The 26,473-nt window shown below is 40.4% G+C and overlaps 1 protein-coding gene across 4 annotated transcripts in view; it reads left to right on the top strand.

Moving 5' to 3' along the window:
- Nucleotides 1–26,473, top strand: part of COL12A1 (collagen type XII alpha 1 chain) — a 115,470-nt gene that overhangs the window by 41,318 nt on the left and 47,679 nt on the right. For 2 of the 4 annotated variants that reach the window (XM_082633345.1, XM_082633347.1), the window contains exons 15-37: nucleotides 412–678; nucleotides 1,141–1,333; nucleotides 2,408–2,529; nucleotides 4,332–4,481; nucleotides 4,563–4,682; nucleotides 4,783–4,947; nucleotides 5,520–5,666; nucleotides 7,896–8,035; nucleotides 8,551–8,680; nucleotides 10,379–10,521; nucleotides 10,834–10,963; nucleotides 12,784–12,924; nucleotides 14,010–14,135; nucleotides 16,671–16,810; nucleotides 17,060–17,192; nucleotides 17,292–17,318; nucleotides 18,014–18,156; nucleotides 20,504–20,633; nucleotides 21,031–21,170; nucleotides 21,598–21,727; nucleotides 23,156–23,298; nucleotides 24,401–24,530; nucleotides 25,162–25,304. In XM_082633345.1, coding sequence (XP_082489471.1) covers nucleotides 412–678; nucleotides 1,141–1,333; nucleotides 2,408–2,529; nucleotides 4,332–4,481; nucleotides 4,563–4,682; nucleotides 4,783–4,947; nucleotides 5,520–5,666; nucleotides 7,896–8,035; nucleotides 8,551–8,680; nucleotides 10,379–10,521; nucleotides 10,834–10,963; nucleotides 12,784–12,924; nucleotides 14,010–14,135; nucleotides 16,671–16,810; nucleotides 17,060–17,192; nucleotides 17,292–17,318; nucleotides 18,014–18,156; nucleotides 20,504–20,633; nucleotides 21,031–21,170; nucleotides 21,598–21,727; nucleotides 23,156–23,298; nucleotides 24,401–24,530; nucleotides 25,162–25,304 — 3,233 coding nt within the window. The remainder of the gene's footprint in view (nucleotides 1–411; nucleotides 679–1,140; nucleotides 1,334–2,407; nucleotides 2,530–4,331; nucleotides 4,482–4,562; nucleotides 4,683–4,782; nucleotides 4,948–5,519; nucleotides 5,667–7,895; nucleotides 8,036–8,550; nucleotides 8,681–10,378; nucleotides 10,522–10,833; nucleotides 10,964–12,783; nucleotides 12,925–14,009; nucleotides 14,136–16,670; nucleotides 16,811–17,059; nucleotides 17,193–17,291; nucleotides 17,319–18,013; nucleotides 18,157–20,503; nucleotides 20,634–21,030; nucleotides 21,171–21,597; nucleotides 21,728–23,155; nucleotides 23,299–24,400; nucleotides 24,531–25,161; nucleotides 25,305–26,473) is intronic. The other 2 variants (XM_082633346.1, XM_082633348.1) reach the window with 2 other exon arrangements.

Genomic DNA, 26,473 nt, shown 5'->3' with positions numbered 1-26,473 from the left:
AAAGATTCAAGGAATATTTCTGACCCTGTGTTCATGATTTTTAGTATTCTGCACACTGTAATTTCTATAGGAATTCTTTACAGATGGAAATATAATAAAAATTCTAAAAGCTCATCTCCAGAAATGGGTGTTTTCTTTACTAAAGTCTCTGGAATGCAAATACGAAATCCTTGCAATGTGAATTCCCATTTTTTAGTTATTAGCCAGATAAAGAGAAAACATCTCACTGTGACCTCACTGAGATTAGGCTCACACGCCATCTTGAACTTAGGAGAGCTCACAATGCCTAGTAAAAGAATAGTGTACGTATTTAAGAAACCACACATAGCGTCTTGTCACATAAATGGGGAGGCGGACATAAATATTTTCTTTCAACACAGTATACATTGTAATCTTCCTTTCATCTCACAGTATCCGATGATTCGAAAACCTTGAAAGTGGATGAAGAAACAGAAAACACAATGAGGGTTACCTGGAAACCAGCACCTGGGAAAGTTGTCAACTACCGTGTTGTGTATCGCCCCCGTGTGGGCGGGAGACAGATGGTTGCCAAAGTGTCACCCACTGTCACCTCAACAATGTTAAAGCGACTTCAGCCCCAGACCACGTATGACATCACGGTTCTCCCAGTTTACAAGACAGGAGAAGGAAAGCTTAGGCAAGGTTCAGGAACAACAGGTATAAAACCATAATAATTTTTTGGGGAAAGTGTGTAATATTTTGAAGGGAGATTTTAATACATCTACTTCATTTGTAAATGTCTAAAATGGAGTCTGTAATAAATTATACTATAATAGTTAGGTAGGATGCCTAATTAGCATATGATTTTTACCAGTCTAGTTCCTGGTAAAATGATTCTACATATTAATGTTCTAATGCTAATCTAATCTTCTGAATTGTGAGTACTATTTGTACCTCCACTTGGGTAGCACTCGATTATTCTGATTTTTATTGGGTATTATAGCTTGTGCTTTCTGACTTAATCCTTTTTATAAATGTATATTTTGAAGTATTTTGTTTGTGATGATTGTCATGTATATCACTTAGATATTTTGAATTCAACTTATTATTATAGGGGCTAAAAAAAAACCCCAAAGCCTAGGCTTATGGACAATATTTTAACATCTATTATCTTTACAGCTTCTCGATTTAAATCACCCAGAAACCTCAAAACATCTGACCCAACCATGTCTAGCTTCCGGGTGACTTGGGAGCCTGCGCCTGGGGAGGTCAAGGGTTACAAGGTTACATTTCACCCCACGGGAGATGACAGAAGACTGGGGGAGTTAGTGGTTGGACCATATGACAACACAGTTGTTTTGGAAGAACTTAGGTAGGAATGAACTCTATTCCATTTTTGTTAACACATTGTACCTTCCACACATGATAACGTATGTGTCTGTTTGCCGGCAGAGTATTTAAAATCAGCCAAAGTTGCTTTCTCACTCTTGGTGCTGCTGAAGTTGAGGTTAGGGTTCAGAGACTCAAATTTAGGCCTGAGCAGTTGTACTCTTTTAATGACTTGTTATTAAGTGATCAGGGATGGTGTTTTTTCAGTAACACCCTGCTTTTTAAAAATTAACATCCACATGGCACGATTTCACCAAAAGCAGTTTATCACCAGCCAGCCTTATGGAAATGTAGGAGTCCCCATGCCTTCTGGGAAGGCCCAGGTGACTGACACTGAGATGCGAGTGTGCATCCTCTCCCAGGGTGGGCTGCAGGAGTCAGGGGGCAGGGCTTTGCTCTTGGGCTCAGCTGGGAGGATGGGGGAAGGGGGGCTGATGCAAGCTCTTGCTGCAGGCTGTGTGGTGGGAAAGAAGGAGGTTTGAGTTGGAACAGCAGCATTCTTCACAGTAAAAAGAACAGGCTGCTGTGCATTGCCTGGTGGAAAGTTGGTTTGTTTCAAAGATTCATTCAACAATATTGAACTCTGTATAAATGCTTGATATTTACTTTTATCGGGATAGGGAGGATGAAATTTATTGAGCCTCCTATGTGCCAAGCACTGTGCTAGGTGCTTTATGTTCCCTTGCAAGTACAACATTTAAATTGTTTTCTTAAAGCCCATCACTTAGAAGCAATAAGAGTGAAAGCCCGATCTTTCCCTGACTTGCTCAGTGGGAAGGTGGGGATTCTACATCTAATGGAAAGGCGAGGTGGAAACTGGTGTCGTGAACCCCTAGTATTCTCTAGAGTGCTGGTGGGCTAGTTACCCTTGATACCTTATAGTGTGGGCTTAAACTGGAATGTGATGGAAATTAGTTTCCTTCTTCTGCAATGTTATGTATTATAAGTTCCTCTGAATGAAAGTTTGTAAATCAAGTTGAATGTTTATAACAAAGCAAAAAAAAATGCTACCACTTGCGGTTATTATGCATACAGACTATATATTTTAACATTTCAGGGCAGGTACCACCTATAAAGTAAATGTTTTTGGAATGTTTGATGGAGGAGAAAGTTCACCACTTGTTGGACAAGAAATGACAACTCTCTCTGACACAACTGTAATGCCAGTTTTATCCTCTGGTAAGAAATTGAGTTACATTCCCCTAGGAAAAGTCAGTATTTTGCAACTTTTTTTCAAATATGAATTGTTAGGTGAATCATACCATGAAAATTGACTATTAAATATTACACTAAAATTTATTTCAGTAACATATCCTTAAAAAATTCTTCAAAGATCCAGCTAAGCACACTTTTACCAACATTTTTTAAGGATTTCTTGTGAGTATTGCCTTAGTTACATAGTACTGTATTATTTAAAGTTGAGAGTTTACAATGATAATATACATTATCTTTAATATTTAATATACATTATCTTTAATCTCTTTCTAATGATTAAAATGCAGTTTTATTTTGTTAAAGTAATCGTAAAAATGATTTGTCTGGGCTGAGCAAGCAGCACTGGGTTCTGTAAATAGGTGGGCAACTAAGACTTGGGAAGCAAAATGGTGACATAAAGCCCTCATACTTTTCTGCTCCTGCCATGACTACAACTTTGATACGCATGAAGCTAGTTTTGAACATTCTTCCAGGTGAGGGTGGTGGGTAGAGTTTGCTTCTAAATATTTTAATCATTTGCTAACAAAGAGTAGGTCTTGGCAGATCAGGAGCAGACTTGTAAAGGCTTAGGTGCTTGGAATAGTACTTGGGAATCCTAACTCCTGATGGAGCGTCCAATACGCAGTGACGCCTTTGTAGTGTGATGGGCGTCACTGAATCTTTCTCAGTGAGTTTTTTTTTGTTGTTGTTGTTGTTGTTGTTTGTAATACAAAGATCAGTTGCGAACATGGCAAGAAGTTGAAAAATTTGTAGCTGGTAACATAAGCTTCTGGAAAAGAAAGCGTTTGAAAACATGGATGTGGATAAAAGAAGTGAAAGGGTCAACTCTTGCTGTTTTGCATTAATGTTCAATTGTTTCTCTTATGATGATGTTAATTAACTGACTTATATTTTTATTTTGTAGCTTGTGCACAGAGGATATTGGGATAATTCTCTCTTTCCAAAGCACCCTAGCTTTGTATCAGTGTTTGTGCCTGTGGTCTCTGTAGCTCTCAATCTGTATACTTGTTTGTATCTTTTTTCTAGATTGTCTTCCTTCTCTCTTGATTTTTTAAATGTGCAGACCTCACCAGCTGTATCTACCTGATTGTTATACATAGTAGATGATTAAGTTAAATAATTAAAAACTAAATAATAGCTATCAGATTTTTAAACACTATATCTTTACTTCAAAACGTTCTAATTTTAAGAGTTATGTGCCTAATCCTTCATAATATATGTAATACTGGGGGCTTTAATTAATTGAAAAGATATTTATGGCTCACTGAAACTTTTTCTAGCTTACACATTTTAACAGCTCATCTCATACTTGTCTGCTAATGACTGTTGAATATTTAGAAAAACGCAACATCCAATCTAGATCACGTTAAAAGTTTTATTAAAATTGTTATTGTCTTATCGTTAGGTGGCTGTACATTCCCACTTATATATTTTACCTTTTGGGCTTGTGAGCTCATTCAAATTTACGATGACGGTTTAAGTCTCCGTGTTCTACGATTGCGGCCAGAAATATAGTCAAAGATGAAGGAAAGATTTTCCACCGAATTAATTATTGGAGGGATGGATGCTCCCTATGACTCTTATTTGAGGTTAATAAATCGTATGGACATGTTTTCAAAGCCTTCAACTCCAAATTACATCAATGAGCCACAGAACTGAGACAGTTAGGCGACCCTGAGCCCCAGGGGGTGGCAGAGGCATGGCTAGGAGGTAACTGACAAAGAATGTGCTCCTTACTCTGCGCTGTCTCACGATTGCCATGTCAGGGATGGAGTGTCTCACCAGGGCTGAAGCAGACATCGTGCTGCTGGTGGATGGGTCGTGGAGCATCGGCCGGGCGAATTTTAGAACCGTGAGGAGCTTCATCTCCCGCATCGTGGAAGTCTTTGAGATTGGCCCCAAAAGAGTACAGATCGGTAGGTGTGACAACATTGAAGGCATTTAGACGTCTTCGTCATGCTCTTTTATACATGCTAATGCCAATGGTGTCCTTTTAGCCCTTGCTCAGTATAGCGGGGACCCCAGAACAGAGTGGCAGTTAAATGCTCACAAAGACAAGAAGAGCTTGTTGCAGGCTGTGGCGAACCTGCCTTACAAAGGAGGCAACACACTCACAGGTGAGTCAGAGATGCTCCAGCGCGCTGTCAGCTCTTGCTTTCGGTCAAAGCTTGTGGCTGAATAACGATGTGACTGATGCTCTTTTAACAATCCCACTAGGCATGGCTTTGAATTTCATTCGCCAACAGAGCTTCAAGACCCAAGCTGGCATGAGGCCTCGAGCTCGAAAAATCGGCGTTCTCATCACTGACGGAAAATCACAAGATGACGTTGAGGCACCTTCAAAAAAACTCAAGGATGAAGGCGTGGAACTGTTTGCTGTTGGTGAGCATTGACGAGAATTGCCCCGCCCCCAGGGGTGACAAATGTGCCGAGGATATTTTTGTAGTTAAAGATATTTTCTGAAGCATGAAAAAACAGACAGACACATTTGCCCTATCACATTATTTATCAAAATAATGTACCAGGAAGTTCATTCATGTTTTTCTTTTCTCCTCGTAATGGGACGAAACGACATGGCTTCTTGGAAGAGAGTAATGAATCAAGAAGACAAATGTACTATTAATAGGATTCAGGAAAATTCTTGTTTGGTTTTCCACAGCACCATGTTTATTTTTGATATCCATTATTTCACTTTCCAGAAAAAACACTGAAGAGACCCTTTTTGGTGGGGAATCAGTGCTAGAAGCATTTAGAAGAAGCTAAACAAAATAGCCTTTAGTTTATATTATTTTTGTTTCTATTTTATATATGTAATCATTTTATTATTCAGGAAAATCATATATACATTCTAGTTAACAATGAATATATAACGGTAGCCCATGAAATATTTGCTTTGTTCCATTAATTTTTTTCTGAGACATGCTTTTAATTTGTGTATATCCATTTCTCCCAAGGTATTAAAAATGCTGATGAGGTTGAGTTAAAGATGATTGCAACAGATCCCGATGATACCCATGTATACAATGTGGCGGATTTTGAGTCCCTCTCCAGGATCGTAGATGACCTCATCGTCAACTTGTGTAACAGCGTCAAAGGTCCAGGTAAGGTTAGCCCAGGGTTCCTCACCCTCAGCACTATTTGTATTTTGGTCCAGATAATTCTTTTTAAGATGGAGGAAGTGGATTCTTTTGTGCATTGTGAGATGTTTAGCAGCATCCCTGGACTCTTCCCGCTGGACACCAGTAGCATCCCCTGAGTCATGACGACTAAAAATATCTTCAGAATTTGCCAAATGTGTGCTGGGGAGAATATTGCCTCCAGCTGAGAATCATTGATTTAGTTCCTGATTTTTTTCTGATGGCATCAAACTGTACATGACTTCTAGCTTATTTGAGGATACAGTTAGTTTATATGTGCCTGCACCACACACACACACACACACACACACAAGTGAGATCGGGGAAGAAAGAGAGACGCTTTCTTTCCTGGTGTATATCTATTCTCTGGTAAAGCATCTTCACTCTACATAGCTATTAAATGGATGTTCCCAGACTTTTATTTTCTAAAGTTTGCTGCCTTTTGTTTTTGATTAGAAATGGAAGAGGGGTCTTATATATGATTTGCTTTGCCCCAACTACAGATGATCACATTTGATACTTTGCACTTGTAATCTCTAAATATAAAGACAAATTACAATATTAGAATTTGGACTTTTAGAAAGGATATCATCTCTCGTTACCACTGAAGAAACAGATTTAGAGAAGTTCAATTACTTACTCAAGGCGAAATGGGTAAAGACATTTTGAGAGGTCCTTGAAAAAAGGTAGCTATTGATAAGGAATTAAGATTTAGAAATAAAATTATGGAAGTGAATTTTTAGTGACAGAGAGTGGTATAAAATGATTACTATCTGTGTAAATCATAGGACAAAACATGGTAAGCACCAAATTGAAGGTTTTTGGAAAACTAACGATAAAAACTATGGTTCTTATTATATGAGAAAAATTTCTTTTAAATACATGCAGATTCTGGTAAAGATTGTCTTTCACTAATTTATTCTGGTTTTGGAAATTTGGAATGAGTTTAATAAATAAAGTGGTAGAAATGTTTCACATGCTTTGGATACTGAGGATACATTTATTTGAATGTTCCTTCTTGAATTTCTCTCTCCAAAATTTTGCAGATTTTCTTTTTGGATTTTGAACAATAGACTGCCTTTTCCCAGGAGAAACAGACCAGCCAGGAATCCAGAATTTGTAGGCATCTGGCTCTGGATTAGCTGAGAGAGTTGTGGTTTTATTTAGTTGGAGAGAATTTTGAGTAGGGATGAAAACATCTTTTATCTCTTTTTCTTTATTTTTTTTACATCAGCTACGTAATAGTTGCATTCATTTAGTTTCCCAGACAGTAAAATTGCTTGATAATTTTGTAGGCTTGATTATGACCCAAGTACAGTAAAGGTTAGGATACTAAGAATGGAAATTCTTTTTCTCAGCTTTGGCTTACAAAGAAAGTAGAAAGAGTTTATATGAGAATGATTTGCCATGCTCACAGAGTCACTGCATTAGTTCTCATATAATTATTATTTGGAACATCTTTCTAACGGTCCTAATGAACCTAATATTTCTGTTTTCATTGACATTTATTCCAAATATTTTTCTATGTCAGTCATTTCACCTATACTTATGAACAGAGAAAACAATCACAGGCAGTAGGATATTCCCAAATTTTAGAAGACTTGGTGGTTTCTCCTGTCTCCTGAGTGAGAAAGTGGTTAGCTTCTCGTACCACTGAATTAGGTCTTGTAAAGGAACTAAACATGAATAAGAAGCCAATTCTGTCTTCACAGAGTATAACTTATAGTTATGGAGATAAGACGTGAATATAAATAGTCAACATGATAATGAGGGCAGTGGACTTGGGTGGTGCCAAGAGTGATAAAGGCAGTGGAGCTGTCAGGACTCACGGTGTCATTTACTGGTATATGTACAAGGTTAGAGACCAGAGCAAGTATCCAAGGCTAAGTCAGAGGTTTTGAGTCTAGGTGACTGATAAACTGTGGTGCTTTCAGGAAGAAGGGGAGCAACTTTTCATGAAAAATAATGAGCTCAGGTTTGAATTTCCTGTGGCTGAAGAACCCTTTGGCCATCCATTCAGAGAGGACTTAGGAGTATTGGGCCTCTAAGCTGATTTACCATAACTTTTTAGTATGTGAAAGAATACATGTAAAAGCTTGAAATATGGAGAGGAATACCATTTCAACCAAATTTAAATGTCATCACCTTGCTATAATAATGAAAAAAGTGTATGTACTTCATTTCCACGTGTAGGTGACTTGGAAGCACCTTCCAACCTAGTTATTTCTGAGCAGACCCATCGTTCTATGAGAGTGAGCTGGACGCCTCCTTCTGACAGTGTGGATAGGTATAAGGTGGAATACTACCCAGTTTCTGGAGGGAAACGGCAAGAAGTGAGTAGACAACCCACTCCTTCCTGGTCCTGAGATTGGGTCCTCCTCCTTAGGGCTCTGAGAGGAATGCTGGGGGGATGTAGGGGGCAGAACTGAGTCCAAGATGGCGCTCTCCATTTCTTGCTAGGCAAGCACTTCCATTTGGGCTTAATTAGAGGGAAAGAGCTTTGCTTAATTTCTTATGGTTTTTTAATTAAGTGTTTTTAATTAAGGATTAAGAGGATGCTTAATTTATCCGTGAGTTTATATTAGAGTCATCGAGTAGGAAGGGAACATTGAAAACCTTCTAGTTTTACCCACTAATTTTACAAATAAGGAAACAACAGCTGGGAGAATAAACTGTATGCATTGTCCAAGATCTCATTGTAATCTGGTGGTTTCCAAAAACAAAAGACAATGGTCTCATTAAAATATAATTTCTAAGCTCATGGTAGTTAACTACTTCACAATTATAGGAGGAAAGAGGGAAGTGATTATAACATAAGTTGTTATTCTTTTTAAAATTTTTCCCCTAGTTTTATGTGAGCCGACTGGAAAGTAGCACAGTACTGAAAGATCTGAAGCCTGAAACTGAGTATGTTGTTAATGTGTATTCTGTGGTAGAAGATGAATACAGTGAGCCTCTGAAGGGCACAGAAAAAACCTGTAAGTCAGATTTAAAAAAAAATCTTATCATTGTTTTATTTTTTAAGATAAAGAGGTGACAGCCCTTGTGGGATTTTTTGTGTTCTTTTTTTAAAAATTTTTATCGAAATATAATTGATTTACAGTGTTGTGTTAGTTTCAGGTGCACAGCAAAGTGATTCAGTTATGCGTATCCATTCTTTTTTAGATTCTTTTCCCTTATAGGTTATTACAAGATATTGAGTAGAGTTCCCTGTGCTATACAGTAGGTCCTTGTTGTTTATCTATATTATATATAGTAGTGTGTATATATGTTAACCCCAAACTCCTAATTTCTCTGTCCCCCCTACCCCGATCCTCTTTGGTAACCATAAGTTTGTTTTCTATGTCTGTGAGTCTATTTGTGTTTCATAAATAAGTTCATTTGTACCGTGTGGGACTTCTTTCAGCCTTCCAAATCATTCCTTTATTCGATATCCATTCAACACATATTTACTGAATGCACACTTTGTGCAGGTCCTCAATAAATACTCTGTGGTTTTCTGCTTTTACTGGCTGCTCCTGCCATCATGGGACCTGGCTGGGTAGGCATGGTCTGAGATATCTTAGAGGGAAAAGTACCTTTAACAGTTATCCACTTCTTAAGGGAAGATACCATGTGGGGAGTGGGACTCAGATTACCTGGAAGAGCAGCTTGCAGGAGTGGCCAGCTCAGTTCTTCCTGCTGGCAGTGAGAGCTCCCCCACCCTTTTTTTTTTTACTGACTTTTGGACTCTGGCCTTTACTGACTTTTGGACTCTGGCCTTTACTGACTTTTGGAGTCTGGCCTTTACTGACTTTTGGGCTCTGGCCTTTACTGGAGAAGCTCTAATGGCTTTGGCTTTGAGTAGAGCTTTGCGGAACGATGTTCCTCACTCCTATTCCTGGTAGGGTGTCTGAAGCCATATGAAAATACTCTTTCCTTCTCCCATCTTCGTGGCTGGGCTCCAGGAAGAAGGGAGGCCTCTTACAAGAGGCAGGAATGGGCGTCACTGAACCGCCTCTACTTACTGCTCAGTCCCTTAGGTCTTTTCTCTTATTTCCCTTTATTTTAGACCCTCAGAGGTGGGAAATAATGTATTTCATAATGGACAGGATTAATCTGCTAATTCCTTAAAACGTTAAACTCAGTCTTAGGACAAAAAAATAGAAAGCTGTGTAGGTGGTAAGTGGAGAGAAGGCAGTAAGCCTTTTACTCTGCCTCATGGGCTAATCTTCTTTCTGAGGAATCCCCTAAGTTCCACTTATTAATAGATGGCACTCTCATTTAAAATGTTTTTTTTTAAAAATGAAATGAAATATTATGTTGGCTTTTTATGTATGAAATTTTGTGGTTGAAGAATGAAAATGGTCAACTTACAGATGTTCCGGAAAAAGAGGTTGAAATCTCAGGAAGTTGGTCTCTGTTTTGGCTTCCACATGAACTCACTAGAATGCCATTTTACACTTAACCTTCTTTGCTCTATGAAATAGTTATCACTTGCAGTCCTAGTATGAGGTGGCAATAAACAATGAGATCGGGTTTTCGCGGGGAGAGGAAAGGGTTATATTAACTCTCATTGATTTATCACAGCAACCTGTTTTCTATTTAGCATATACAAATATCAATAAGTAGGAAACGATTGAAAAATGAGTAGACTGACAAGAACTAGACTGGTGTCTTCTTTTACATTCCAACAGTGCCGGTGCCCGTGGTTAGCCTGACCATTTACGACATTGGCCCCACCACCATGCACGTGCAGTGGCAGCCAGTGGGGGGCGCTACTGGCTACGCCTTGTCCTACGAAGCCATCAACGCCACAGAGCTGACCAAACCCAAAGAGGTGGGAAGCGTTTGTTTCTTTATTGTTGGGTCTTCCTGGGACTTCACGGTTGCAGAGTCCCCATTACGGGGCAGTTACTCACGAACTCATTTATAACTTTACACCCAAAACAGAAAAACACAAGATTAGATTTGTGACCTCTGACGAATCTTAAAAAATCATCAGCATGAGAAAGGAAATGCAGGACAGAGAAATGAAAAATCAAAGTTGTGTGAAAATCTAGCAGTCACAGATTGGTGTAATTGTCCATGCCCTGTTAGTGGAAACGTTTAATTGGAATGTGTTGTCTCCCCTCGGCCTGTCCATCGGCAGATGCGCGTGGAGCCGACAGTGACCGATGTGCAGCTGAGTGACCTCTTCCCCAACACTGAGTACGCGGTCACCGTCCAGGCCGCCCTTCACGACCTCACCAGCGACCCCTTCACTGCGAGGGAGGTCACCTGTAAGATGTCGCCAGTTCTCCTTCTTCCCTTATTGCTGTGAATACAACATGCTCTTTAGGCTTCTTCTTTCACCCAATCGTGCTAACAATAATTTTGATAATTTGTGTGTCAGTTGCAGGGTTCTTACTTATGGCAATCTAATTTGAGAATTAAGTTTATTTCTGGACTTATGGCAGCATCTTAAATTGATTGTAAGATTCACATTTATTTTCCCATATTTTGAGATGTATCTTACAGTCAATGGTGTCTTACAATTGCTCTTGATGAGGTGTCAATCAGAGAATAGAACATAAAATTACGGTGCATCTTACAATCCATATTGTTGTAGATCCATGAAATATTGTATATGGCATTGGTGAGAAGGGAATATCGGGTGAGTGTAGATTCTAGGTTTAAGATCAAGATATTCTAAGTTCTTGTTGAAGTAGAAACTACGGCACACATGAATAAGTCTGTTTCTGTTAAGTAAATTAACTCAGTCCCCAAACATACTGATCATCTATGATACTCCAGTCCTGTGCTTAGGTGTTGGGAATGTATTGATAAAAATGTAGAGCAGCGTGGAGGACCCGGACTCTTTCGTGGTTTGCACTTCTCTTGTGTGTACTGTTCAGCCCCTTTTGTGTTTCTGGTTTGCTTCACTAGCACTTAGGTGCTTTTTCTTGAAAAGTGACAGTGATGGCTTTTAGGATCCTGGCCTTACCCAGCGGTAGTTTTGTTTCATGCTTCTCCAGGTGGGCATGCTGGGATTCTAAGTATGTCTTGGCTTAAATTTGGTGAGTCTCAGACCACATTTCGGAGGAAATTAAGAAGTTGGAAGAAACGTTCAAGGGGGAACGGTGTTGAGACAGAAGCATGATGAGGCAGAAAAAAGAAACCCCATGAGGTAGAGCAAGATACAGTCACTGACAACAAAGAATCATCTTTCATACGTCGGATCCCGTCTGGAGCTGGTGGTTTGCGGCAGTGGGTTGACGGCAGGTGGAGAGAGTGGGGAGCGGCTGAAAGACGAATGTGGCTATGGATTTGGATGTGGGGCTAGACTGCAGCAGGAGGGGAGGAGAGGGCACAGAGAGGGGCTGAGAGATGAAAACATAAAAGGGATGGAGGTGCAGAAACATGGGAGTGGAGACAGAGATTCAGGAAGAGAGATGTACAGACTTGAAAGGAGAGACAAAGGAAGTTGGTGAAAGAGGCAGCTCGACAGTGAGATGCGTCTCATATAACAAGAGAAAATCTCTCCATTAGTTATCCTCCTTGTCCTTTGTAAGGTAAAGCTTTGTTTGACTTGGTGAAAATTTATCATTTGGATTCTCTTCTAACTGTTTGGGCTCCTGTGGGTTTTCTTGTAAGCTTATTGGTTGCTTAATTTCGGCTCATCTTCATGCTTCACTCTTGTAACCATTTGTTTTTCTATCACATTCTTCAGGAAGCGTGACTCATTTTGATTTCTATCTTAACCGATTTAAATGTCTGATAAAGACACATGAGCTGTACATTTATGGTGAATTATGATTTATTATAGCTGAGCAACAAGTAAGAGCTTATTTAAATAGAGTGGGAGAAAGTTAACATATAAACGAGAAGTTAGAGTTGTGATAAAAATTTAAATTTATCCTGTTTTTAAAAAGCCTCCTTAAGAAGAATTCAGCTGTACCTGGTAAAATCAAAGTGCTTTTATCATCATAGCCAATTTGCTTAGTTACTTTGCTGCACACCTTTAAGTTTTCTCCAAACAACTTCTTGAAAGCTTATGTGGATGCTTTAGAGCTTTTTGGCTGAGAACCACATCTGGCCCTAATTTCTCATGCATTTCCAGTGCCTTTGCCCAGTCCTCGAGATCTGAAACTCAGAGATGTGACTCACAGCACCATGAACGTCTTATGGGAACCTGCACCTGGAAAAGTGCGTAAATACATTGTTCGCTACAAAACACCAGAAGAGGATGCCAAAGAGGTAGGTTGAGATTAGAAGGGGTTTAGAAATATTTGTTTAGTCCTAGTAGGTTTAACAGAAGAATCTAAACAAGCATAACGTGTTTTGAATACTTGTCACTTTATGAACATAGTGTTGGAAACGTTATATATTTATAGAGCACTATTTGAATATTGATAATATATTGGACTGTCTTGCATTTAGTTTGGAAATGTTTTGCTGTGTGATATTAATCCTAAAAGCATCATCCCTTTGTAGATAAAGAGTTATAGAGTCTAGATGGCATTTCGCTCTCCTGCAGATTCTTAATATGGTGACTGCATTCTACGAATTACTAAAAAATGTCATAATAATGTTTCTAAAAATGAAAGCTAGCAAGGGGATGCAGGACAGAAGAGGGGGAGTTTGTCAGGGAATGGGAAGATAGGACACTTGAACAGGACATAGAGAAAGTAGGAATATAATGTCAGAGGATTGTCCCTTTGGCTTTGAGCATTTTTGAGATGATGCTGAGATGGAGAGCTATTTCCATGACAACCTGCTTCAAAGTGGAAGCAAACTGAGGAGCTTCACCAGCGAATGGGTTTAAAACTTATGTTTGCCTGAAGGGGCATTAATGTGAGAATCTCAGAGGCATTTTTGGAAGCTAGAAATGGTTTCTCTAAGCACCCAGTTACAGACTGTGCTGGTCATTTGGGTGGTACACAAGCTAATTTATACCTGTGCACACATTCATTTCATTCTGGGTTTCAATGTCAAAAGCAGTACAGTGACCAGTGGGTCTAATCAGCTAATGCACAGGAGAATTTTTCTGAAAGAAATCGCACAGTGATATGAGGGGAGATGCGGAAGTGAGGGAAATGATTAGGTTGTTTGAATTCCTAGGCAGTCATCATTTACCAGACACTAGTGCCAGATACAGCTCAGTACATACATTTTTTCCACTTTGGAAAAATGATCTCCAATTCCTGGACTCTTATGCAAATTGGAAAATACTGCTTTTTTTTTGTACCACAATTCTTATGCTCTTGTGCTGAGAGATATAGCCAACAACAGAGGGATGTCAAAATTAAACTTTGTAAAAATAGTTCACTGCTCTATTGTAGGTAGAGGTGGACAGGTCACGGGCCAGCACACCTCTTAAAGACCTCATCTCACAGACCCGGTACACAGTCAGCGTGTCTGCAGTGTATGATGAGGGGGAGTCTCCCCCAGTGACTGCTCAAGAAACCACCCGTGAGTTGTGCTTACGCTTTATTGATAATTGGAAAACAACACTGCATGCACGTGTCACTGAACTAACTGGATTATTTCATTACTTAAAAAAAATTTTTTTTATTGCTGTATAGTTGATTTGCAATGTTGTGTTAGTTTCAGGTGTATAGCAAAGTTATACACACACACGCACATGTATATACGTATATACGTATTCCTTTTCAGATTCTTTTCCCTTATAGGTTATTACAAAATACTGAGTATAGTTCTCTGTGCGTTTCTTAATGTTATTTTTGCCAGAATTTAATAATATTTGGGTTCATAGATTGTTTTTCACTTATTTTCTTCCCATCTTCTATCTCTATGTCCATTCCTTTTATGATAATTTCTTTCCTATTATTCTACCAGCCACTGTCATAATTCATCTTCCAGATACTTAACCAGGGTGTGTGTGTGTGTGTGTAAGGGGGTGGGGAGAAAGCATATTGGACGTTTTCTCTGGAAAGCATGCATTAGTTATCAATTTTTTTTGAGATCTTACTCTATGTTAAGTACTATCAGGGCTAACAAAATATAAGCATCTTTGCTCTCAGTAGTATTCCATTGTGAAGATAAAAAGTAACAATACATGGGATCATGAAAGGAAGGTGAGTTACATGGCACTCAGAGGAAGGGGAGATTCCACAGCGGGAAGGCGGAAGAATACAGGGCACCTGCAGGGGCCCCATCTTCCCTGCTCCATTCTGGGCCACCTCAAGGGATGTTGCTTTCTCTCCTTCTCATGCTGCTTCCATAGTATTTAACCCAATTATTATTGCCTGTTGGTCTTTTCCTATCTATTCTACTTCCCCCTGGCCCCTTCCTCATGAAGGCACAAACATATTTATTTTGCTCAATTTTGAATCTCCAGTTTGTCACTCAGTGCTCAGCACATCATTTCCTAATTAAATGGTGGTTAAGAAATTGAGGTCTAGAGCCAGCAGGGTTCCCAAGAAATATAATGGGAGCCACAGAGGTAACTCAAAATTTTCTAGAAAATAGAAAAGGTAAGGAGAAAAATGAATTTTCATAATGTGTTTTATTCAGCCCAGTGTATCTAAAATGTTAGCATTTCAACATTTATCAGTATACTAATTATTTATATTTCACATATGTTTTGGTAGTAATTTTTTGCAATCCGGTGTGTCTTAATTTACACTTTTAGCACATCTCAATTCAGATGCCACATTTCAAATGCCCAATAGCCACATGTGGCTGGTGGCTCCCATGGCGGACAGCACAGGAAGTCTAGAGAATTTAAGTGACTTGCCCAGCCTCGCCCAGGAAACTAGCGGTGAGGGATCAGTGCTATAGTCCAGAACTTTACTTCCTATACAGCAACTCCCTCACCAGAGGCTCAGAAGCTTCTCCTTCAGTGCCCAGCTGTCTATCCATGATCAAGGCATCTTGTCAAATTTCACAGCCTCCTCCTTAACTTCAGACAGTATCCACTTCTGCTCTTTTCTTACCATGTGAAATCTCTTAGCAACTTTAATAACCTTCTTGGCATCAGTTCTTTCCTGGAAGGGTAGTGGCTAGAGATGAAAACTTGTCCATATGAGCAGGCTGACAGATGTTCATAAATACAGCAGGAATTTAAAGGGAAGTAAAGGAATAGTAAAGGGAAGAAAAAGTCAGGAAGAAGGACTAGTCAAAGCCTGTCATTTAATATACTAAATTAATACTTGTTTTTAATCCTTAAGATTTCCTAAGAACTTTTACATACATCCAAAGCCCACCCTTAATGGTTGGTTTGTTTTGCAGTTGTGCTTGTGAAAGTGGTATTATCTCAATGGGCCTTTTCATTGTAACTATTAGAAACAAATTTTTGGTGGCTCTGGCTTTTGTGTAGTTGGCTTTGGTTACCAGGAGATAGAGAAATAATTGACAATGAAAGCTCAGAACTGGTGTCAGATGTTCCAGATTGCTTGTGCTGCAAACCAGCTGCAGTGCCTGGTCAACAGAAGGGCTCTTAGTTGGGGTTGCAGCCATTATCAGCACTGCAGGGCTAGTCCTGTCTCTGAATAGAGTTGATACAGTCAGCGTCACATTGTGTGTAAGGTTAGTGATCTGCAGGAAAAGCTTATGCGTGGATTACTTAGATCATAAGATTTCATGGACCATGAAGGTCCACGAACTCTCTGATATTATGGGCTAAAGTTTATGCTTCTGTACTGCTGTGCAAAAGAGTCCAGGGTTTTCCTTAGATTCTCCAAAAGTGGGAGGGACAAAACGATGAAGAGCCACTGTGTTAGAACAGTATGACTAAACGGTACCTTTAAAAAAAAAATCACCATTTTAATAGACGGGAAGTAGTCTGTTATAGCCATAAAATGCTTGCAGTTTTCGGGGCTCTCTCTCATATTTACTTTCAAATGAACTGAATTGGTTAGATACTTGGCTCTAAGCAATGTTGTCAGCCAGTTTTCCCATGTCCATTAAAATAGAACAAGGCAGTTTTATTATATTAAGTTTGGGGATCACATCGAAAACCAGTCCTGCCTTTTCTCATGACAGACACCGTGCCAGCGCCAACAAACCTACAGATAACTGAAGTGACTCCAGAGAGTTTCAGAGGGACCTGGGATCACGGAGCTTCTGATGTGTCTCTCTACAGAATCACCTGGGCACCTTCTGGAAGCACAGATAAGATGGAGGTAGTGTTAACTCTTTCTCTCTCTCTCTTTTTTTAAATCGCATTTCATTATAGGGACTCTTGCTTGAAATGTGCATTACCTCTGTTGCCTGAAAAGCATCCTTTCCTACTAGTGACTTTAGAGCTCATGGCGTGCCTCAAAGCAGGAGGAATATCTGGCTAAATGATGTCAACCAACTGCCATGGAGTGCATGATGTAGCTGGTGACTTAACCTTGTGTGGGTTTGTTGTTTCTTCCTCTTTCCCTAAGACCATCCTAAATGGAGATGAGAATACTTTGGTGTTTGAAAACCTGAACCCGAACACTCTCTATGAAGTTTCTGTTACGGCCATCTATCCTGATGAGTCAGAAAGCGACGACCTGAGTGGCAGCGAGCGCACATGTAGGTGTTCAGCCTTCCATACGACATTGTTATCTTAATATGAATAGAATAGAGCTATGCCTATATTCGTAATATATCCCCATATTCTGTTTTTTGTAGTGCGTTTGATACCCTTAACAACACAAGGTAAGAATTTAATTTGCTGATTGTACGGATGACCAAATAATGAATGAATGAATGAAAAATAACACAAAATCCATTGCAAACAGGCCTTCTGCTTTTAAATCATAAGGTGTTGATTGGGGCCTCTTTTAAACAGGTCTTTCTCGAACATCTTTGCTCTTTGCTACTATTTGTTGAGGAGTCATTTGAGAGTCAATGACCATCATTTACCATCGGGTCAAATTTAGTTCTAAACCTAGGGGCAAGACGGGAATAAAGACACAGACCTACTAGAGAATGGACTTGAGGATATGGGGAGGGGGAAGGGGAAGCTGGGACAAAGTGAGAGAGAGGCATGGACATATATACACTACCAAATGTAAAATAGATAGCTAGTGGGAAGCAGCCGCATAGCACAGGGAGATCAGCTCTGTGCTTTGTGACCACCTAGAGGGGTGAGATAGGGAGGGTGGGAGGGAGGGAGACGCAAGAGGGAGGAGATATGGGGATATATGTATACATATAGCTGATTCACTTTGTTATACAGCAGAAACTAACACACCACTGTAAAGCAATTATACTCCAATAAAGATGTTAAAAAAAATTTAGTTCTAAGCCTAGAAGTATACAGCTCTCTTGATTTCCTTGGGAACAGTGCATATTTGTGGGAGAGGCATTCTCCAGTTTGTTTACTCTGTTTCTCAACAATCCTTTTTCAGCTCCAAAAAGTGGCCCACGGAACCTTCAGGTGTACAATGCAACTTCTAACAGCTTGACTGTTAAGTGGGATCCTGCTAGCGGTCGTGTGCAGAAGTACAGAATCACCTATCAGCCTTCAGCAGGGGAAGGCAATGAACAAACGGTAATTCATTTTGAAAAAACGTGACTTGGATGAATTCTACCCTCTCCCCCTCAGACCCCTCTCACTCCCAGCGTTTAGTTAGTCACACTTACTGTTTTCAGAGTTGCAAGATTTACTGTATTGGATGGAATTTTTTGGCTTCATCCCTGATGGAGCCTCACAGCATCAGGCATGTGCCTCAATGCATTCATGTTTTCCTTAAAAACTATTAGGGATGGGTCATCCATGAAGATAGCTAGATTTCTGACTCTATTTGCATTTTCATTTCTTACATCTCTAACTTGATCAAGTGTTGAGAGTTTGCTAAACTTCCATTATTCTAATTTTTCTGTTTTTTTCCATGTCATAAGGTATCTTCTAGATCTGATGTTTCTAGATCTGGGTATCTGTTCAACCTAACTTACACTATTTATCACTTTTTTATTTTTCCAAATGGAGCTTCCTGAGAAGGACTGTAGGACTGTAAACTCGGCCTTCATCTTCTTTTTCTTCCCAGCCTTCCCGTATTTAACAAGAGCCCTGTCCATTTACCTTGCTTACTTTAGTTGTCTGTCTTTGAACCTTCTTCAGCTTTGTTTTATGAAATGTGTGACCAGAACTGCACACATTACCCTGGGTCAGGAATCAGCATGATTTTTACACAGATAGGGTGATGCTTTCTGATTTATTTCAAATCCCTCTTTTGGTGAGGTCTAGCATTCTGTTGACTGTTGGGGGCTGTGATTTTTCCTCATGTTGCCTTAGAGAGAGTGAGTTATTAACTTTTAATTGTCTGACTCTCTGAGCTCCAGCAAATGGGTCATGCCTCTTCCCAGTTTAGAGGTGTTAGCAGAGGTAGATGCTGGCAGTGGTTAAAGGTCTCTGAACCTGCGCAGGAAGTGGGTTTAGCTGAACTAGTGCTCTTGTGAGCTGCTCTGTTGAGGTTTCCATAGATCTAGACTTAGTGTGATACATTTGGATTAAGAATTTCTTATAGTTTATCAATAGTAAACTAAATACAAGTGTCATCAACTGGCTTTTATATAAAATAAGACACATTTGATGGACTGATATTTTAATGGCAGAAACAGAACTTTCATCTGTGCCAGGCCAGATTTAGGCAAAGCTTGTCCTTAGCATTTCTGTTCTTGGTGATACTGACCATCCAACTGCTGCCCTGGGTCTCTCTTTCCTGTCTCTCAGCTGTTTGTTATAATTAGAAGGAGTCTCATAAACTGATCCTCTGTACAGTATTAGCTGATAGTCCCTTAAGGTCTGTTATTCTTAAGGATATTTGCATTTTAACGCTAGTCTATGAAATAAAGTAATGAATCACTGATGCTGGCATATTTTGGAGAGCTGGATGGGAGAAGCAGGCACACACCATTCTGCTTCATCCTGAGGCTAGTTCTACTAAGTGGATGCTTTCAGATTTGTTAAGTATCAAATACATTGATACTTGGTTCTCATAACCTCAAATACTAAATTTGTTTGAATTAGCCACTCTGGTTCAATTTGCCCATATTGAGGAAGAATACAGTGCTTCACTGAGGTTTCCTCTGAAAGGCAGACTGCTTGAGTGGATGCGTGCTAAGTGGGAAACATCTGGACCAACCATCCACATGTGGATCCGTGGGCAGCATGCCATTTTCATGCGATTTTAATTAGTATGGCATAAACATCTGAATTTGGTAGACCGTTAACAAATCATACAAATTTCCTTTCAGTAAGATAACTAGGCGGCCTTAAGCAATGAATAAAACCCTTCAAACTCTGTAATCAGAGGATATTGAAAAAGCTTCATACCACAAGGCTGGAATCCTGAGTGTGGCCTGGCAGAGTGTCCCGTCACGTAGTTTACACAGCTCATGCTGTTAGAGGGGCAGTTTTTGAGGGGGAAAACCAAAAGCTTTAGATCTTTTGCTGAATCATTTTAATATGTTTCTAAAGCAAATAAAAAACATCTGTAAAAAGGTAAGAATAATACTTAATGGTGCAGAGCCTCTACTATTGTGCAATTCTTTGCTATCTTAAAGTTCCTTTGCAGCTCACTTATGATAAATGCCTTTTTGGGGAAGAGATCTGTGAAATGTGTCTTGGATGAAATTTCACAGTGCTGGCGGCTAGCAAGTTGAAATAGCTTTTTAAGGTCACCAGTTTAAGGCTTAAAATCCTTTCCTTTTTATGATTGAAAGTGCATATTTTACATTTAACATTGTACCCTAAGATATATTTTCAGCTTTCACTGTGGGACCTGCTTCCAGATCTTGGCAAAGGTCTCAAGCAGCTCCCCTGTAGAAAGAGCTTTTTCTAACAGATTAGTGAGATGGAGAGAGCAAGGCTCACACTTCTCCCTGTTTTACTCAAGACCATGGTAGGAGGCCGGCAAAACAGTGTGCTGCTACAGAAGCTGAAGCCTGACACGCCTTACACAATCACTGTGTCCTCCCTGTATCCAGATGGTGAAGGCGGTCGCATGACAGGAAGGGGCAAGACCAGTAAGTGAACCCAGACTCCTACGGCTTTTTAAATACCGTTCATGGGGATGGAATCACATCTTTCTCTGGAAACCCTGGGGTGACCCAGCCTTTTGCTAATCTTTTAAAATGCATGTTAATAATGATCTTAATTGTTTTGAATATCCTTACTTGGAGTCATCTGTCTCTGTTCAAGGAGAAAGACGTCTATTGCTTTCTAGGATAAAACAAACAAAAACCGCTCAGGGGCCAAAATCTCTCTGGAGAGATGAGACATGTGTCAGATGATCACAGACATTCTTTCACTTCTTCGGGACTTCAACAAATATTTGTGGGGTGGGGAGACATCAGTGAGCCTGTGTTTTGTGAGCGCTGGGTTGTCAGGACCACACTGTGAGGTGCTTTCCGTGTATTTCAGAACCTTTGAATACCGTGAGGAACCTCAGAGTGTACGACCCTTCCACCAGCACTTTGAACGTTCGCTGGGACCACGCAGAGGGCAATCCTCGCCAGTACAAGCTCTTCTACGCACCCACAGCAGGCGTTCCGGAGGAACTGGTACTTATTTCCTGTAGGGAAAAAAGCATGTTTGTTTTAGCTGTAGCTGAATGATTGCAAAGTGGAGCTAAAGGGTTAACCAACTTACCTTAGTGCTGAAGAAGTTCATATGCATTTAGTAGGACTTGACAGAGGGTGGTTGGTTGGTGTCTTGTGCCTGGGTGATCAGAGAGTTTTTGCGGGGGATTGGGGCTAGGGGAAATAATCATTCCAGGGAGTTCTGAGAGGGAGCCTGGGGTGAGCGTAGAGAAGTCTTCAGAAACTCTTATAACAGTTCGTCTGGGGGCACATCATTACATCCCAATATTATAGAACTTGCTTCTTGACTTGGTCTTGAGTTAATATTTTGAGTATTCTATTATTCAAAGTATTATTTCTTTTACAAGTTTTTCAACTCAGATACTTTACATTTTATTAAAATCTTTAGGTACCAATCCCTGGGAATACCAATTATGCCATTCTTAGGAATCTGCAGCCAGATACCGCATACACTGTTACAGTAGTTCCCGTTTATTCTGAAGGTGATGGAGGACGCACATCAGATACTGGAAGGACATGTAAGTAAGAAGGCCGAAAAATATAGCTTTTTCACGATACCTTTTGCTTTTCCGTGTAAAGGCCATATAGGCCCATTGAAGAACATTTGGAAAATTCATGATAGAACAAAAACATAAAAATTACCCATAGTTTACCATCCAAACACCACCAACTGTTAATATTTTAGTGTATGAAATAAAAAGTTATAATGGCATTCTTCTTCTGAAATGATAATTTCAGGATTTATAAATGTGTAGGTAATCACCAGTATTGTTTCACTCACGAAAGTTCATGAGCTTTGCTTTGTGCCTTATACATTTGTGTGAAGCAGTGTTTTGTAATTGGCTTTCGTAGTGTCAATTGTTGAAATCTGTTCGTCACATTACTTGATCGCACATTTCTCTGCTTTGCTGATGAAGTGCTTTTTGGCGCTGAAAATCTGTGTGCTTTCATTTGCCATCAACATCTTGAGAAATCAGCGTATAGTGGTTTTACAATTCTTTCTAGTACTGCTTAAAGGCTTTGGGGCATACCTGTAAATATTTCTTTGGCTTTAAAAATACACTTGCTGATGGCTAAAAGAGAGCAAATGCAGACGACTTCTTTTGGCAAAAGATTAGTGATCTGGAAAGATGATGTTATTGGCTAAACTAGAGTTTGGGGTTAATACATGGATTTAATTTGCATGTTTTCTAAGTCCCTATTGGGGCAGTTAACTGAGAACTGAGTGTATCTTTTCTCCCTCCTTTTGCCTTTTCTTTCAATCACAGAAGACATTCAGTATCTATTTGTTGAATGGGAAGGAATGAATGGGTGAATGTAGCTGATGGAATTAGATGGCTTCATCGGTGTTGTCCATTTTCACCTAGAAGGCAGAGCTATAAAATCCTGTTCTCTATCTCTCCATTACCTGTGTTGGAAAACTGAAGCTTCTTGTCTCTTGCCCCTTGTTCTTTTATGGCCAACCCAGTGCTATTATTGTACTTTTTTTTTTTTTTTTTTGCGGTACGCGGGCCTCTCACCGTTGTGGCCTCTCCCGTCGCGGAGCAACAGGCTCCAGACACGCAGGCTGAGCGGCCATGGCCCACGGGCCCAGCCGCTCCGCGGCATGCGGGATCCTCCCGGACCGGGGCACGAACCCGTGTCCCCTGCATCGGCAGGCGGACTCTCAAGCACTGCGCCACCAGGGAAGCCCTATTATTGTACTTTTACTAGCTTGTTTTTATTGGCAACAACTTTGCTTCCATATAGACCAAGGACATAGTTGGCTAATTTTGACTACATTTGGATTTGGAGAATTTTAATCTGCTTTTGTGTGTAAATAATTAGAAGTTTAAGGGGGACAGTATTTTATCCTGTTACAGAGTAGAAGTTTTGGAGAAGTGATAGCAAAAGCTTGACATATATAAACAGATGTAAGAAATATGTGTTGGCTTTTCTTTCCTTAGTGGTGAGAGGGCTGGCAAGAAACGTCCAAGTGTACAATCCAACGCCAAACAGCCTGGACGTTCGCTGGGGCTCGGCGCCGGGGCCGGTGCAGCAGTACCGTGTCGTGTATTCGCCCCTGGATGGCTCGAGACCCTCGGAATCTGTAAGTCATGCTGTCGTCATAGAGCTCGACAGAAGAATGCTGTAGATTTTACTGTGCCTCCTGCTCTAGTTGCTGGCCCGGAGCAATAAGTCAGTTGGTGTGGTACCAGGTCTCCTGGAAACTTCCTTTCCTGATGAGCTTAGTCTCAAGTTTGTGTCCTGTTTGGTTGCCTGTGAGGATGCAAGCCACGGGCATGCCCATGTGTAATGCTTAAATGATTGCTTTTGATGAATTAAAGTAGGTGTATTAACTATAGGATTAGTTAGCAAAAATGGATTTTGGAAAAATGCAAATTAGCTATATAAGTTAAAAGCCCCAGCAGTGAATGCAAATCACTGCTAGACCTTGTCAGTATGGGCTTTTGTTGTAACATACACGTCTTTGTTATGAAAATACCTTAAAGTTTGCCTTCATGGGCTCTTAACAAGTTGCCCAATCTATCTTCAATCCATAGGACTATGCAGTTTTCTAAGTAGATTAATAATTTTGAGATCAGAAATTACTGATTTGACAAGGGATAGAACACCTATGGGAAAGTAAATTTATAGACTAATTTAATTTACAAGTCTTTACCAAAATAAACAATGACGATGAACAAAGGTAAACAAATGAGGAGCGATAGATGTGTTCCGTAAGAACATTGATTTGTATGTCCCTGTGTATGGTAGGACACATTCAGACAGTACTGCCCTTATCCATTGCATGGAGTAGCTCTCTATTTTACCAGTGTGTGTGTGTGTGTGTGTGTGTGTGTGTGTGTGTGTGGTCCCTTTTCTTATGTGTATCTAACGTCTGGGATCCTTTTGGGTAACTATCATGAGCCCTGGATGTTGTAGTTGAGAACCTGTATCATGAACACAAATGGGAGATAGTTGAAGTTACTAAGAGTCAAGTATGAACTAACTTTTCTGGAGAGGAAATTTCTGAGGATAAATTGCCCTTAACAGTGTGGCTTGGACAGATCTCATGAGGTAGCACAGAAGGTGGTTTCTGCTGTGCTGGGCTCAGCCTTTTACTGTAAACATTATGATGCTGACTAATAAAAGACTCGGTAAGCATTTGGGCTGTGGTCAAGCAGAATCTGGCGTGTCCTCTCCTCCAGATCGTGGTGCCCGGAAATACCCGCACGGTGCACTTGGAGCGGCTGATTCCGGACACACCCTATTCCGTGGACATCGTTGCCCTCTACTCGGATGCAGAGGGGACTCCCAGCCCCGCCCAGGGCCGCACGTGTGAGGCGGAAATCCTTTCTCCACCGGGTTCCCTTGTGACTTGGGGCGGGAGGCCTGGTGGGGCGGGGTGAGTGAGGAGTGTGGGGAATCGCCTCTACCTTGCGCAGGTGAGGGCAGCGCTGGGTTGCCCACAGTCACGTTCAGCCTGGAGCCTTGGGCCCATGACTGCCCTCCCAGCTGAGTCATGTTGTTTGGCCGTTTTCTCATCTGGACCCCAGTAAAGGAGGGGTTTCTTCCCTTCTTCTGCCTGCGGTGGGTCTTCTCACCAACTGGGCACTTTGGAAGTGTTAGGGCATGGCCTCTCTGTTTCATTAAACAGGAGGTGCTTATAGCAGTTAAAACAATCCCTTTCTCTCCCAGTCTGTACTTTCACGTTCAGACCTAGCTCTCTGTCACTGGAAGTTCAGCATGTAATCGTAGCTCTGAATGCAGTACTTTCTACTGGTTATGGTTTCACATTAGAGCTGTAGATGTGTATTTCATCATAAGGGAGTAAGCAACCCAGAGAGTCGTGAGGTACCGGGGTACAGTTACTCTGCCCTGGGTTCTGTTCTTTCGTGCCCCTCCCTCCACCCCAGTGTCCACTATGGTCACAGACAGGAAACTAACCCTGTTGTATTTATTTATTTAGTACCACGAAGTGGACCAAGAAATCTGAGAGTCTTTGGGGAGACAACCAACAGCCTCTCGGTAGCCTGGGACCACGCTGATGGGCCGGTTCAGCAATACAGGATCATTTATTCTCCCACCGTTGGTGACCCAATTGATGAATATGTGAGTCTGTTACTCATTCACTTGAGCATCATGTAATCTCTTACCTGGTTGGAGGCTGAAAGGAAGCTTTCTTCTTTAGGAAGTGCTGTGATTACAGTTGAGTCTTTCTCTGATGTGATATTGGGGCCACCTGCACGATCAGTATCTTTGGGCTCATTTCTCTTCTAAACACATGTTGAAAAATTATCTTATCTCATAAAAATGTGTATTTCTAACTATCTAATTATACAATAGGAACTGAGTCAGTGAAACATGATACCTATTATTCTGAGCTACCTAACTTATTGTTGAATTATGTGACTCTCTAAATCTTAACCTTTCTTGAAATCTAATTCCTCCGCAAGGTCTCCCTTCAATACTCCAGGGCTAATCAAGCTCTCTTTTCTCTGAATTTAACATTTTTGGGTACACTTTGGTTTTGGAGTATACATACTCTCACATTAGCTTTAAACTTTTTGAGTGTCATATTTTGTCACTCCAGAACCAGATTCACATTTCTTCTAACTTCCTCCTAGCCCTCAGTATGTATATCCATCCATTATGGATGCAAGAACTCACTACTTTCTTGCAAGTCTAGTGATTAATTGATGTGATAGTTTAGTAGACTCTTACACAGAATGTTGATTGTAAGGCACTGAGGTCTGTGGTTTGCAGCCATCTTGCCACATACATCCTCTCTGATGGTTCTCCCTTCATTATCCCCATGTTATAAAATATGACATCTACTTGAATTTGATATATTAGGCTTTAATTCAAGCTCCTATTTTTATTAATCAGAAACCCATGTAACTGCCATTTAAGAGTTTCTGATCAAGATGGGGTAGCGGTATGACCACACTTAGTTTGCCAAAGCAGAGAAGCTCCTGCTTTAGTGTTTATTCAGCCTTGCCATGGACAAATACGCAATTTCCCGTCACTTTCTGAAAACATTAAAAATGTAATTTCCCTCCCAATTCACCATTTGGAATTAGGGGACTCCGCGCTGGAATTCATGGTTTAAGTGATCCCTGCTTTTTGTAGAAGCAAAGCATAGAGTTGCAAGAGAGACTGAGAGGTCTGTCTGGTTCATTTGCGCTTTGTGGGGGCAGCTGAATGTATTTTCCATTTCCTCTTTTTCCCCTAATTAATATTAGCAAAACTGATACTTTTTAAATATAAATTTATTTATT

Source organism: Mesoplodon mirus (genome assembly GCF_964341445.2).
Source record: "Mesoplodon mirus genome assembly, chromosome: 10".
NCBI lineage: Eukaryota > Metazoa > Chordata > Mammalia > Artiodactyla > Ziphiidae > Mesoplodon > Mesoplodon mirus.
The sequence above is the reverse complement of the archived record's forward strand: the minus strand, read 5'-3'. Positions and strand labels throughout refer to the sequence as shown.